Source organism: Gymnoscopelus braueri, assembly GCF_963280865.1.
Source record: "Gymnoscopelus braueri genome assembly, chromosome: 23".
Lineage (NCBI taxonomy): Eukaryota > Metazoa > Chordata > Actinopteri > Myctophiformes > Myctophidae > Gymnoscopelus > Gymnoscopelus braueri.
In genome coordinates this window covers 25,856,925-25,873,664 of record NC_137625.1, presented here as the reverse complement: position 1 = coordinate 25,873,664, position 16,740 = coordinate 25,856,925, and the positions used below count along the sequence as shown (strand labels likewise).

Genomic DNA, 16,740 nt, shown 5'->3' with positions numbered 1-16,740 from the left:
ATTTACTGGAGGCCTGTACGTCTCATGCATCCAGTACGAACTGCATCTCTGTGTCTGTCCTTGTCCCTTTTATGCCCATATATGGAAATCCTTGATGTCATCAGTATATGCCCATATGTGGCATGCCCGTGTATGGGCATATTGGTTGCATCGGTGGTTCTGGTAAACTGGATCTCCATATATGCCTATATATGGGCATATCGGTCGGATCGGTGGTTCTGGACAACCGCAGGTCTGACCGCCTTCACACCAGGCACCACACTCCCTCGGGTCCTCGGGAAGTTGATCCGTGAGCTTGCCCACCTCTCCATATTATGTGCTTGATATGACCGGTCAACTTTAAACTGGCCGTGTGTGTTGCTGATGACCCTGGGATGTGACCCTGTCACCCTGGTCAGCCCAGAGGTTTTACAGAACCAAAAAACCATGAATGTCTGCACCGAATTGGCTTAGAATAGTCTGAGAACGGGTACAACAGGTGACAACAAGTACAACAGGTATTGCATAAACAATTGGGGCATGCATTCCCAACTGGCATCGTTCCTGACTTGCATCATTCCCGGTAGGCAAGTGTCTGTTTATAAATAACCCCATTGTATGTAATAAATAACGTTATTAGTACTTTGGTAACGGGTACACACGCTCTAACACTAACAGTGGGTACAGCGGGTATTGCATAACCGGGTGTAACATGCATTCCCAACTTGCATCGTTCCAGATTTGCATCGTTCCCGACTTGAGTGGTCTCCGATTATCCTATCCTATCCTACCACCATAATCCTACTATTATAATCGAAATGACCTCCAAAAGTTCGTCCGGGGTAAAAGTACGTACGATCGCTCCACTTGCCTCCAAACCTGCCACAGACTGTTGATCAGTGCTCTGGCTAATATTTAGGCTTCTTTACCCGCCTTCAATGTACTTACATATTGTACAATTAATATAAAACTACATTTTAACATTTTAGCCACAGCAGCTTTCCTTCTTTTTGGCCACAGCAACTTTGTCTTTGGCCGTAGCATCTTTGTTCTTGGTCGCTAGGACCCCACCCTACTGCGCATCTCCATATATGGCCATATCAGTTGGATCACCGGTGCAACGTAGCTGTGATGCAGCTGATCAGACCTAGATGTGAGGGCCGCGAAGCGGCCCAAACTTCTAGTTGTTATAATACGTAAAGGTTTACATAACAGGTTGTGTTATGTAGTATTTTTGAATGCTGCTAGTTGGAGAGTATATTAACGTATCATAGGGGGAGTGGGTGTTCCATCCAACCCTGCCTGGGGGCCACATCTCCTCCTGGGCATTCCAGAGAAGAGGCAGTGTATCTCTAGGGGTAACCCTGCTCTCCGCTGACAGGCCCCTGGCCCCCAGCACTGACTGAGGCACAATAGTGGTACACAGCTCAGTCTCTGCAAGCATCACTGCCACCAATCCTTATATCTCTGACTCTGTCTCTCTGCCTCTGTCTCTGTCTCTCTCTCTCTCTCTCTCTCTCTCTCTCTCTCTCTTTCTCTCTCTCTGTGTCTCTCACCCACTCTTTCTCTCTCTCTGTGTCTCTCTGTGTCTCTCACCCACTCTATCCATTGGTTGTATCATGCCGTGCCCACCTCAGAGTGACATGTATTGCCTTTGGGCCAAGTAGCCGTCAGTTTGTTTGCACTGTGCTCTGAATGATATGAGCATTGGATCACCCCATTCAACCCCCGACTTAGTCAATTGTTTACATCTTAACATATCTACCCTCAAAGCCCCATGAGAAGAACCTGAACTCGTATTGGCCATAGACCATATAAAAAGGGCTTCGGTTTCACGTTTTTGTCCTGATATATGACTCATATGCTTCCTATTAGTGGTACATGGAGGAAGGAACATATTCTCATGACAAAAAAAACACCCTCTGGATTCCGCTCCATGCTGTTTATATAGTGGGTGTGTGTACACAAGTGAGAGAGAGAAAGCTCAATCTTTTTCTCTTGAGACTGGTGTTTACTTTTGGACACATGTTAAGGGGTTGCTCACCCCAGAGAGAATAGCAGGCCGTGATTTTAATTGATCATTCGGAGTGCCGAAATATTTTTGCAATATCCTAAAACGCATACCAGTCATTTTTTTTGCCCAGTTACGTGCTGGTTTTGCTGCTGGCGATATGGCCCAACCCGGAGGTTGACAGCCAGGACCAGGGTGACTGAGGGCATCGCCGGTACAGTTCAGTACGCAGGTCAGAGTCATCCTGAAGATTCACGGCTTCCAAAATGAGAGGGAACGAGACGGCGAAGGACTCTGGACTTGAAAGCCCAACAGCTGGGAGATGTTAAGAACAAGGTCCCCGCAGTGGGCAAAATGAACTTTAATGAACATCTTAACCCAGTAAGACCGGGAACGCATCTGAAGATTTTAGATTTTTAGCTATAACCATTCTTTTTATACTTTGGCTATTCAAAAATAGCAGATCTGCAAGGTGCCGTGCTACGAGCTTGTAGATCTGCTATTTTTTTTTAAATCATGAAAATGTGTGCAAATCTTTGAATATATGTTTTTTAAAGCGAAAAATTTTAACTACATTTTTTGCTTCTGGGGGATTCTACAAATGTCTTCAACAGTTTTTTTTTTAAACGTACTGTATGTTGCTATAATCAGTGGTTCCCAAACTTTTTCATGTCAAGGACCACCCAAAAGTATATGTATTTAGCCCCGGACCCCCATCTCAAAATATGTTGTTCCATGGACCCCCAGAAGCAAAGATTTGAGTTAAAAATGTTCGCTTTAAAAAATATATATATTCAAAGATTTGCACACATTTTCCCGATTTTTCAAAAATAGCAGATCTACAAGGTCATAGCGTGGCACTCGGCGCCGCGCGACGAGCTTGTAGATCTGCTATTTTTGAATAGCCCAAAGAAATCAAAAAATGACACACAGATGCGTTCCCGGTCTTAACGAGTTAAAAAGGAATGACGTTGGGAAAAAAAAAAAAGAGGGCAGAGTTAAGAGGTGGGTACGGGGGGGATGAGAAGAGGACGAGTCTTTGTTTAACTAGGGTCTGTGAGGTGAAAGCTTCAATGGAAACGTGTTCTATCGTGTGAGTATAGGTCAAGAGGCAAAGCCCTAAATCCCAACAGTTCGTCCCCGCTAACCAAAGGCACTAGCATGTAGCCTATAGTTCCTACGCCACACACAGCCTCCAGCATGTGACAGATTGATAACCGTCCCTACGCCTGCTATGGGGGCAGAGGTCAGCAGTTGCACCCACAGAGTTGTGGCACAAACACAGACAGAACATGGCAGTAAACATATGGGTGTTTAATAAGGGACCTGGCCGTGTGCATGAGAAGATGTACAACCAGGAAACACAGTTGAATACTAATACACTTAGGGTTGCATGTGCGAGCACACACACACACGCACACGCACGCACACACACACACACATACGCACACACACGTTTTTATCACTATACTTGTGAGGACATCGTCATTTTCGGACGGCAACTTTATGAATGCCATTTAAAAATGTTGGGGCATTTTAGCCGTAAGCCTAAAGCTTGCAGCGCGACACGTTGTGAGCTTGTAGATCAGCTATTTTTTGGTGCATGACGCTGGCAAATAACAAGTATATAATAATAAGCATAAATCATGTTTAACTCTTAATTCCAACCTCAACATCTAACCTCTAAATGTCTAATCCTGACCCTAACCCCTGCCTGAATCTTTTCCTATTTGTAAACGTATCTCTAAAAAGATCTTTCAACCATAAAACCACCATTTCTCTTGTGAGGACAAGGAAAACGGTCCTCACAACGTCTACTCCTCAAATTCTACTATACTTGTGAGAACGTTTGGCTCACACACACACACACACACACACACACACACACACACACACACACACACACACACACACACACACACACACACACACACACACACACACACACACACACACACACACACAAAACAGCTTAGAGACACCACAAAGTGTGTTTCGGTCGCAAATGTGTATTTGTTTGTCATCACTAAATCTGGAATAGAACTGTTGTTTCTGCTTTACAAGTCACATTTTATAAAATGTTAAGTGTGGTTATGAAGGGCGTGATGGATGGCCATACTCCAGGAAACTGACTTGTAGCCGGAGTGGAGAGACGTGTGTAAAGATGAAAGCTGCAGAGTAATGCAATGAATTTTTTTTTCTATTTCAAGAGGCTGTGTAGGAATTGAAACGTCACATTTGACTCCCCCCCCCCCCCCCCCCCCCATTGTGTCCATCCCTGTCAAAGTGCCCCCTTACAACTTTAGTTACATTAAAATGCAAACTGCATGTGGTAAAGACAGACACTGCCTTTCCCACTTTACCTTTATAGCCTCACATGTTCCATTATATTTCTCTTGAGTTCATTATTTTCTGTTTACCATATGCATTCTTATTATACTACTTATGTCATGCTGCAGCATATTCACTATTCCCATATGTTACTATTGCAATATATTCACCATGACCTTTGTAACAGATCTCCCTTACATTTTCTTATCAATATTCATTTCATATTCATTTCATTCTTACAAACAACACAGATACAATTGTTTGTTTGAAACATAACCACTTTATTAATCTCCATAGTTTAAAGCTCATCACCAAACACACATACTTGCCATGTCCTCGTCCTGGTCTGAGGATCAGAGAAGAGTACCACATGACCACAGTGCTCTTTATATAGAGAGGTATGGTAATTGGGGCATACCACTGGCCAGGGGAGTGTGTATATCTCTGTGTACTATATATTCTAGAGGAAAAGAGTTGTGTTGCTAAAAAACATGTTTAATACTTACCTTTTGGATGATAATGATTTCTGTAAAGTTTGGGAGATGTTTTCTTTGTTGATTTCACTAGTACTGTAGGTGAATGTGTTGAGGTAACCTGTCCTTTAAGACAGATGGTTGAGGCCACTAGGTAGAGGCCATGCAGGTAGATTATATGAGTCAGTCTGGTCTCAGGCACAGGGGAGGGAAGTCATGGGCACAATGCTCCTTTAACTCAGTCGGTCAGCGTCAGTGTATTCGCTTGTAGACTGTTTGCTTGTTTGAAAAGCATGTGAGTTTATTGTTTTGTATTTTTTTAATCATATTTTTTTTTTACTATTTCTGAACATTATTTTTGTGCACCTATTGAAAAATAAATCCGGATTATTAAAACATTTGGTTTGTCATTCTGTCCACCGAGCACTCATCAGAAAGAACTCAGAGCATCTGATTTTATTATTATCACTCAATGAGAATTTGAACGTTCCGCTCAGACCCGCGGGCCGACAGATACAGATATTAGTGATATTTGTGGTTTTTCGGTTCCTGGAAACCGTCCAAATTGCCATCGGCAACTTTGAGACCGAACGGTCTCTGGTGTCCCTGGCATAACGGAGTTATGCCAGGGACACATTTGTGTGACACAGACAGACAGAGAGACACACACAGATTGCTTAAATTATAATATAGATTATAGTATAAATTATTAACCCATTAAAACTGGGAAAGCATCTGTGTCAATTTAGATTTTTGCATTGGCCATTTAAAAATAGAAGATATACAAGCTCACAGCTTCTATCTTTGAAAATGTGGCTAACCACTTGCACTGTCCTAGGTCCTGAATCGCCAAAACTGTTTTTTTGTTTTATTTCTCTGGCTGATGAGACAGCATTAGGCCTAATTGCTTATAATCGCTTTACTACCTATATTGTGCGGCTGTGTTTGGTTAAGTCATTGGCCAGCTGTGTGTGTGTGTGTGTGTGTGTGTGTGTGTGCGCGACACGTGTTGGTGTGGTCTGGTGAAATGCATGTTATGAAAATGAAGTACATTGCTGGAGGTGTGCTCCCAAACAATTCTAGGAAAAGGTCTTCTCTTAATGTAAAAGAGACTGTAGCTTAGGATTGCCATGTTGTCCGGTGTTACTGTTGTTAATCGGTGTGTCCCTCGGCGCAAATCAGCGTACAGTGCAGCACAATTATCACTGCTAGTTTACAACCCACGTTGTTGTCATTTTCACCCACAGCGCCCCCCATGTTGTAGAATTATCAAATGTTCTTGCGGATCTGTGCAACCATGGGGCATGTTGGTTTTAACCCATTGAGACCTGAAGCCGATTCTACATGTCTCCTAAATCTCAACAGTTTTCTGAAAAACGTATGTTTCTATATCAGTGGTGCTCCATCTTTTTCATGTCAAGGACCCCCAAAATTTTATGTATTTGGCCGCGGACCTCCATCAAAATATCTTGTTCCAGGGACCCCCCAGAAGCAAAGATTTGAGTTAAAAATGTTCGGTTTAGAAATATATACGGTATATTTAAAGATTTGCACACATTTTCACGATTTTTCAAAAATAGCAGATATACAAGCTCATAGCGCGGCACTCGGTGCCGTGCTATGAGCTTGTAGATCTACTATTTTTGAATAGCCCAAAGTGTAAAATGATGCTTTTTAGCTCAAATAAAAAAATGACACAGATGCAGGTCTCAATGGGTTAAAATGGGTCTTAACCCATTAAGACCTGAGGCCGATTCTACAAAATGTCTTCTAAATCCCAACAGTATTCTGAAAAAAACGTATGTTTCTATATCAGTGGTGCTCACACTTTTTTCATGTCAAGGACCCCCAAAATGATATGTATTTGGCCGCCGACCCCCATCTCAAAATACGTTGTTCCAGGAACCCACAGAAGTAAAGATTTTAGTTAAAAATGTTCGCTTTAAAACAATATATATTCAAAGGTTTGCACACATTTTCATAATTTTTCAAAAATAGCAGATCTACAAGTAAAAAATACAAGTTCATAGCGCGGCACCGAGTGCCACGCTATGAACTTGTATTTTTCTATGATAAAAAGTGTAAAAAAAAATGCTTTTTTAGCTCAAATGAAAAGGTGACACAGATGCAAAAGTATTGGCATCAAATCTATAAAAAAATTAATTGTTTGAAAATAGCCGATATGGATGGCCATACTCCAGGAAACTGACTTGTAGCCGGAGTGGAGAGACGTGTGTAAAGATGAAAGCTGCAGAGTAATGCAATGAATGTTTTTTTCTATTTCAAGAGGCTGTGTAGGAATTGAAACGTCACATTTGACTCCCCCCCCCCCCCCCCCCCCCCCCCCCCCCCCATTGTGTCCATTCCTGTCAAAGTGCCCCCTTACAACTTTAGTTACATTAAAATGCAAACTGCATGTGGTAAAGACAGACACTGCCTTTCCCACTTTACCTTTATAGCCTCACATGTTCCATTATATTTCTCTTGAGTTCATTATTTTCTGTTTACCATATGCATTCTTATCATACTACTTATTTCATGCTGCAGCATATTCACTATTCCCATATGTTACTATTGCAATATATTCACCATGACCTTTGTAACAGATCTCCCTTACATTTTCTTATCAATATTCATTTCATATTCATTTCATTCTTACAAACAACACAGATACAATTGTTTGTTTGAAACATAACCACTTTATTAATCTCCATAGTTTAAAGCTCATCACCAAACACACATACTTGCCATGTCCTCGTCCTGGTCTGAGGATCAGAGAAGAGTACCACATGACCACAGTGCTCTTTATATAGAGAGGTATGGTAATTGGGGCATACCACTGGCCAGGGGAGTGTGTATTTCTCTGTGTACTATATATTCTAGAGGAAAAGAGTTGTGTTGCTAAAAAACATGTTTAATACTTACCTTTTGGATGATAATGATTTCTGTAAAGTTTGGGAGATGTTTTCTTTGTTGATTTTTAGCTCAAATAAAAAAATGACACAGATGCAGGTCTCAATGGGTTAAAATGGGTCTTAACCCATTAAGACCTGAGGCCGATTCTACAAAATGTCTTCTAAATCCCAACAGTATTCTGAAAAAAACGTATGTTTCTATATCAGTGGTGCTCACACTTTTTTCATGTCAAGGACCCCCAAAATGATATGTATTTGGCCGCCGACCCCCATCTCAAAATACGTTGTTCCAGGAACCCACAGAAGTAAAGATTTTAGTTAAAAATTTTCGCTTTAAAACAATATATATTCAAAGGTTTGCACACATTTTCATAATTTTTCAAAAATAGCAGATCTACAAGTAAAAAATACAAGTTCATAGCGCGGCACCGAGTGCCACGCTATGAATGCTTTTTTAGCTCAAATGAAAAGGTGACACAGATGCGTTCCAGGTCTAAATGGGTTCATATTTAGAGAGCGCATTATTCTGATTAAATTGCGCGCCTACATGTACGTAAGCGGGTTCACACAACGTGCTTACACTGCTTGCAATCAAAAATCCATCCAAATTCAACACAACACTCATACCTGTACATGCATGGTGCAGTAGATGACATTGAGACTCAGCATTTGGGTTGAAAGGATTATTAAGGGTCTGGGACAGATTATTATCCATTATATTGGAGCCAATTTGCCGTAATCGTAAATCGTTTTCAGGCTTAGAAACGGCAGATTAATCTTAATATGAATAAGAAATGAGAAAACAAAAAGTAGCAGCCGCTGTGCATCTTTGTGCAGAGATGAGCGGTGAGGCAAAAAAGAGAGAGATAGAAAGAGACAATAAAAGCAGTAAAAAAAAATCAAGATCCATTTTGGAGCTCCAACGCATGGACTCACGGGATGCAGCGTCTCTGTCATGCTTTAATAGGTGGTTTGAATAGAGAACATAACTGAGAATGAGCAGAGCATGTGATTATTAAGTTGAAATATCAAAAATATTACAGATTACTCTTGGACATAGGTGAGGAGATATTACAGGAGGAAGACGTGATTCTTTACATGCCCACAATATGACTCCGACATCATTATATCACAATATTGATGCTGCTCCCATAGATGGTTGCATGCTTTCACTTGGCACTAGGGATGGGACGATATACGATATTATCGTATATCGCGATAAAAAACGTCCACGCTAACTGTATCGCAGGTACTGTAATTATCGCGAAAAAAAAAAAAAAAATTCGACCAAAAAAGATGTTGGTGTCCATTTGCTTTGCCAGGTTGCATATCCGGCCTAGAGAGAATCAAAGGAAACGGAAACAGCTGTGAGCATGCATATATATGTGTGTGGACTGCACCGGATACAGTTCCAAAGAAGGCGGGTGTAATGTAATAGGCAGCGTCGCAGCAAGTCAGTGCACTCGCCTCACTGTCCCTGTAGTCTACTAGCTTGTTGTGCTACGCACTAGTACGAAGGTGTCCGTAGCTGAGATAGAGAATATACGGCAGTGCCGTCGAGAACGCGCGTTGTACCCAGCTTTATTGCCAATATGTTGAGCTGCTGATCTTTAGTAAACTAAGTCACGTTTATATCAAGTTGTTGTCTAATGTCTAGCCTGTAACCCAGACTGATTCGCTCCATTCTGCTGACTTTTTTTTCTTCTCACAACTTCACATCCACCGAACGGATTCCCCCGTGCTGGAAAGCCTGGTGATTCGAGGTTAGGATCCCAGGCTAGTTGTTGTCAAGCCTCATCCATATTACAGCGTGGAATTCAAGTTAACGCGAAAAATAAGCCGTTTGTGAATATGCTGAGTTGAACGACCGTGTTGTGCAGCAAAAATTAGCCGACCTACAAACTCATGATCTGACGCGTTTGTGAGCTTGTAGATTGGCTCTTTTTGATGCGTCACACGGCGCGCAACCGAATATAAAGTCATTATTTTATAGCAGCAATTGCTGCACGTCCCGTTCCGTTTTAACTTTACATTGTCAGATTGATATTTATATAGCCAGTGGTGACTGGTGGAGAAAGTACTCAAATTTTTTACTTAAATAAAAGTATCAATACTGCAATGTAGAAATACTAGTAAAAGTCTGGTAATCAAAATGTACTTGAATAAAAGTGCAAAAGTATTGGCATCAAATCTATAAAAAAATTAATTGTTTGAAAATAGCCGATCTACAAGCTCACATTGTGAGCTTGTAGATCGGCTATCTTCAAATGGCCAAAATGCATAGGGCTGCAGTGGTTCATGTAGGTTTTGTGATCTAAATCAGCAAAGTAATTAGTAACTAAAGTTGTCAAATCATTGTAGTGGAGGAAAAGTACAATATTTGCCTCTGAGATGTATTGGAGTAGAAGTAAGAGAAATGTATTGGAAATGGGAAATACTCCAGTAAAGTAAAAAATCCTCAAAAGTGTACTTAAAGGGATATTTCACTTTCAAAACTACTTTTGGTCATTTTATCGTCTACTCAGGCTTTTGTGAGCCCCCCAGACCGTTTTTAAGTTGCTTGATTCAGTATTTAGATATTTGATATTCATTTTATCAGACACGCCCCCTTCCTATACAAACCCATTATAACTTCAAACTCTATTTTTAACATGCTAGATTCATCAAAAACATCCGTCCTTGGTTCTGGTGACTCACCCTGCCCTCCTAATACGCGAGGGGGGCGCGTTCTTTTAATTTTTTTTAAATATTTTTTTGGAAAATGAAAAAAACTTAAATACAATAAATAAGATACAGTAGCCTACTTGAGTAAATGTACTTAGAACTTAATGTACTTTTACACCACTGTATGTAGAGATATCATCTTTGATTACTTCTGAATGATAAAATAAATAACTTATTGTGAATGATTCTTGATAAGTTCAGATTACTTATGTTTACATTGTCTTTCTCTACCTCCAGTATTGGATGTTTACAAATTGCCCTGAGTGAGATAATAAGTGTTCTTTAACAGAAATGACAGGTCAAGTGATTTAACTGTTTTTCTAGCATTTTAAGAATTTTATAAGCGACGCGCTAATATCGTGATAATATCGTATATCGTGATATTTTTGGCCACAACTATCGTGATATGAAATTTTCATATCGTCCCACCCCTACTTGGCACCATGAGCAGAGCAGATCAGTCTTCTCGACAGAAAATCCGTTGCATCTCCTCCTACTTGCCAAATATGTCATTTAAGTAACAATACACCAAGGTGCAAGCGCATGTAGATCTGAAAAGGAATGGAAGATGACATTCTGATTGGTCTTATTTATGTTATGCCCAAAACACACCCACGACTAACTCAGAGATTAAATACAACCAGTTTCCATGCTGCGCTGTCTCGTCTTACTAGCAGAATTGGAGTTGGACACAGCTTAGACCACTGTTGCTTTAGATCACTGTTGCTCCACACACACACACACACACACACACACACACACACACACACACACACACACACACACACACACACACACACACACACACACACACACACACACACACAGTATCAGTATATATATTATTATTTCAAATAATCTAAACAAAGAACAAAGATCTAAGCACAATGTCCATACAGTACATGTTCAAAGATTAGATTAGATAAGAAAATAGCAGATAGCGTTGTGTTTTAAAGGGTAAGACCACTTTGGTAGAGGTTTGGGTTGTGTAGTTACCTTGCCATGATGTAACTCCAAAGGTGGGCAAGAAATCAAAAATAATTGCTCCATTGATTAGAAATTGATAATTCAAAAATATGCTCCTCATTGACTTACATTGTATGGTCTTTTAGCACATAAATGAACACAAACAAAGCTGATTCAGACAATATAGAGCATCACCAAACCCAGTACTGTTTGTTTTTTTAATAAAAATGTCAACTTCCTGTTGATTTTACTATTTGAAGATCTGGATCCGGATCCGCGGATCCAGTCCAGGTTTTCTACTTATTAAAAATAGCAAAATCAACAGGAAGTTGACATTTTTATAAAAAAAATAAACAGTACTGGGTTTGGTGATGTTCTATATTGTCTGAATCAACTTTGTTTGCGTTCGTTTACGTGCTAAAATAGTGACTTTGAGAGCTGTTTTACCATACAATGTAAGTCAATGGGGAGCATATTTTGAATTATCAATTTCTAATCAATGGAGCAATTATTTTGTATTTCTTGTCCACCTTTGGAGTTACGTCATGGCAAGGTAACTACACAACCCAAACCTCTACAAAGTGGTCTTGCCCTTTAAGCTTGTAGATCAACTAGAAGCTATATCTGTGATTAATTCATAATGTATAGTAAGTTTGGGTGCCGGGCAGCCACCAAATTTCTCTTTCGGGCCTCAAGCTGAAAAGGTTTGGGAACACATGGCTTAGACCAGTGGTTCCCAAACGTTTTAGTGCCAAGGACCCCCAAATTGATTGATATATTTGGTCACGGACCCCCATCTGAAAATGTTAAAACATCCAAAATGATTTCCCCTTATTTTATATATACTTTATTGAGTCAAAACATTCAAAATGATTGAACATTTTTCAAAAACTTTCAAGATTTTTCAAAAAAGGTTAAAAAAAATCAGATGTACAAGCTTGCTGTGCGGCACGATATGACACGCTGTGAGCTTGTCGATCTGCTATTTTTGAATAGCCAACGTATAAATGGATAAAGTGGTTAAAATGATTGTTATGCTATATTTACTACTTTTGCTGGGTACCCCCTATAGAACCCCCTCAAGGACCCCTGGGGGTCCCCGGACCCCACTTCGAGAACCAATGACTTAGACCACGCTATCTTGTGCCATACAGTAGGTCGTATAAATAGGACCCTCTGTGTCTCTGTGTTCAAAATGCCTGAAACAAACATCGAGTTTGTGTGTTGTATTGTGGTTGGTGGCTTGAAGGATAATTCCTGTTCTTCTCATATGATAGTCAGGTGGCTTCTTGGCCTTGTAGTTGCATAATAACCTAGTGTAACTGCAAACCTCCACACAATTTAAAAGTTGGTCACTCTTAACCCATTCAAACCAGGAACGCATCTGCGTGACCACTTTATCCATATTTTATACTTTGGCTATTCAAAAATCTTGACCAAGGGAAAATATGTTTTTCAGAAAACTGTTAGGATTTAGAAGACATTAGTAGAATCCCCAGAAGCAAAGATTTGAGTTGCCCAGGGCCCAGGGCCGCATTAAGGCCCCTCAGGGCCGTGGAACTACACCAAATCAAAGGCCCCCCTCAACATTAATCGGACAATATTGGGTGCGTTCACGCGCATGTGCGTTTGGTGCACGTGCCACCGCCAGCACGATCAGTGCTGACACGGGCACTGGGCACAGCCTTTCCAACTTCAGTCTATGCCAGCACTACTCAACACGCGGCCCGCGGGCCGCATGCGGCCCCAACGCAGCGTCTTGGCGGCCCCTCATGGTCAAACCAAAAAAAAAAAGCACAGGATAAAAATATACATTTCCGTTAAAATATATGAGTTGCTAATTTTTTTTTCAAAAACAAACATCAATTGTTACAGGTATAATGCATAGTTTTCTATGCATTTCGGGTTTTTTGGGGGGTTTGACCCCCATTATTTTAGGTAGGTGTCCCTTATTTCAATCTCTGGGAGTTGGCAACCCTAACCTTGCCATACCTTAGCTTTTGCTGAACTGATGCCAGTGGACATACACACAAAATAAACAGGTACAGTGAAAAGAATATGATGTCAAAATGTACATTTTCTTATAACAATAACAATGCGTAGTGTGTGTTACAAAATAGAAAAATCCAAAATAGGACCGTCATTTTTAGCTTGCGGCCCCTTGGACTTTTGGTATTTTGCTGAGTGGCCCCTGAGCCATCTTAAGTTGAGTAGCCCTGGTCTATGCTATAACTACAGTGTCTATCATTACAAATTACATTTATTATTAAGGAGGTTACTTTATGGTCATTACAGTCGTAGGCTACTAGACATATGGTGATGAGATGGGTAACAAACGTTTCATATTTATTTTCTTATTCTTCATAAGAAATTCAACAATTCAAGTTAAGAATTGAGAAAACAATACTCAGCAGAGATGGTAAAAGTACTACTCACTTTCTTTACTTAAAGTAGAAGTAGCCTCAGATACATTTACTTATGTAAAAAGCGACTTTAGTAAAAGTACTCATTCAACTAATCACTCAAGTAAAAGTACAAAAGTACAGGCTCTGAAATGTACTTGAAAAGTTAAAGTAAAAAGACCTCTTGAAGTCTACCGCAGTGGTTCTCAACCTTTTTACCACCTCAGAAAATAATATTATGGCTCACCATTATGACAGAGACAGACTGATGTTAAAATACAGTAGCGTAGACCTACTACCCCATCCTATTTAGCTATTTGCACAGTACAAATGTATTAAGAATATGTCATTTAGATTTTCACAGTGTACATTATGGTAGCACTAAGACAGACAGACAGACAGACAGACAGACAGACAGACAGAGATGACATTAACAACCGTGAGCTACATTATTCAAACACAGCACGTGAGATATAGTCTAAGCTAAGCCTACTTCAAACAAACACACACACGCACACACATCTTCATTGTAAGGTTAACTCACCATGCTGCGCCGAGGTTCAAAGAGTTTAATGCACGGCACTTCCAAAGTTTGTACAATGTTTAAGTCACAGGAGCTGGTTTTCATATCGTAAATATGAACGTTGGCCCAAATCTTGCGTTTAATCCACATGGTTCTTGTTTATTTGTGTTGCTGTCACAGACCATGATAGCAGAGTCATACTGGTTAACAGAAACAAACTTACGATAAAAGCGGAGGATTTCAAAATAAGAGCCGCTTGTAAAGATTAGTCTACAGTAGTTTAATTTTTTTGTCTACTTACAGGAAGTAGAAGTGACACATCAGTACCAGCGACGGTATGCAAGAGGTTTGCATCTGTTCTGCCGCACAACATTAAAACTAAAGCAATATAGGTTTCTAAATATATATAATTCACACAGCAGGGCCCGAATGTATACATTTTTATAAATAAGAAGAAGAAGAATATATATAATATTATAATAAAATAATATAAAATAAAAAAAATTACAATAATATATATATTTTTTAAATACATAATACACACAGGGCCCCTGCAGGCTGCAGGCCGTGGAACACAAGTTCCACTAAGTTCCGCGGTTAATGTGGCCCTGGCTATGCCACTGTGGCATATTTCTGTTGCAGTTGGTCATTAAATGCTTTCCTTAGTGGCTTTTTCTGCTGTTCTATTTAGCGATTGATGGAGAACTAAATAATTTATTCCAATTTCTTTCTCTTTCAAGCTGTTTCTCTTTCTCCTGCCACCTCTTTATCAAGAGAGGACACTGTTGTTGTATTAATGTGGTCCCAGTGCCAGAGATTTTTCAATTTATCTTAGATTTTCAAGTAGTCACAGACTTTTTATCTCCAGGTCATCGCGACCTTGTTGACATGAATTGTCTGATGTTGAAAATAGCATGTCTGGGCCAAAAATTCATAGTAAAAAAAGTTCTTAGGAGCCGAGATACAGCCTTTTTCAGTAATAAGTTAAGCAAGGAGTGAATGGAGCAGCAAATCTTCAGATAATGATATCTTGGGTTCTGAAAAAATAAATAAAATAAAATAAAATCATGTCAAACACGTCATTGGCACGTTGCGCCATTGCGGTAAAACACATGAAACACGGCAATGACACTCTAAACAAAAGGCTTTGAAATTAATATATATGCTTTTATCCATCAGGAAATTTGTCTTCTGGATTTGACTATTAGGAAAAGTAGGCAGCCACTGAGGTCAAGGCCAGCCCAGAGCACTGTATGTCCCTCACATGCATGTCGTTTGGTGTGGTAGTGAAGTATTTTGTGCCATTTCCTTGATTATTTGTCTCCCGTTCTCCACGCAGGGCCAAATATTTCCGAGGGAAGAAGCTGAATGGGGAATATGAGATCCGTGTGGAACAGGTATGATACATTTGTGATAATATCACTTTAAATGAAAACGCACTTTAAATGTGTTTCAATAAGGTTTTTGGGTTGTTCATAGCACCCTCTGCTTTCTCCATACTATTTCAAACTACAATAGCTTAACAACTAGAAACATGGTGCTGTCCATTATATTGATTAATGAAAAGCTTTTGGTACAGCTGTTCACGCGTCACTGATATACGTAGATGCTATCTACAACCGATTATGATCAGATTATGCGACAGGTTTCAGAATGATTGGCTTTATGTAACAACCTTTTCCTGTGGGCATTACTTGCTAGCCTGGCATTGGCCAGACTGATAACGTGGATTCCACGTTATCAGTCTGGCCAATGCCAGGCTAATTACTTTCTATCAGCTAATTACAATATTACACTCACTGTAAAGTCTCACTCTCATCCATGTTTGTTCTTCTGTGAGTCTCTAACATTTAGGGAGATGAAAATATCAGGGTGATATTTAAATCTCACCTCAATCTCAATCTCACTTGAACTTTCCCCTAAAGTTACCTGCTTTGAACCCAACACTATAAGAAATGGCTTTAGTATTTGGCTGTGCCAATGTATAAGCAAAAAAAATGGTAAAGTCTAGACAGTATTTGAGTATTAAAGGAGAATTCCGGACAAATTAAGTGTTATCTTTCATGTCTCGTTACTCACCTAGCGACGTGAAAAGTGGCGTTCTTTTTTTCCATATATTCCCCTGTCGTCATTTTTTAAACCCCCTCCGTTGTCATAATGGGAGCACGTGGGTAAGGGAAATTCGTCTATTATAACCGACGCAAAGTTGTTTTTTTCTCTACTAGTATTCATAGTAGAGTCTCATGATAGTCAAACATGAGAGTAGCTAGCCTGAGAGGCTAGCGCTACTGCCGAACGATTTAACACTGGATGCTTGTTTCTTTCCAGAACCTGGCAACTCGTGTTGCCAGAATCTGGAAACAAGCAACCAGTGTTAAATCGTTCGCCATTGACGGCAGCCTCGCAGATAGTTTCA

The 16,740-nt window shown here is 40.1% G+C and overlaps 1 protein-coding gene across 3 annotated transcripts in view; it reads left to right on the top strand.

Moving 5' to 3' along the window:
- Nucleotides 1-16,740, top strand: part of syn3 (synapsin III) — a gene marked incomplete at its 5' end in the record, with an annotated part of 132,036 nt that overhangs the window by 10,498 nt on the left and 104,798 nt on the right. For all 3 annotated transcript variants that reach the window (XM_080421785.1, XM_080421784.1, XM_080421783.1), the window contains one exon: nt 15,664-15,721. In XM_080421785.1, the coding sequence (XP_080277911.1) occupies nt 15,664-15,721 (58 nt within the window). The remainder of the gene's footprint in view (nt 1-15,663; nt 15,722-16,740) is intronic.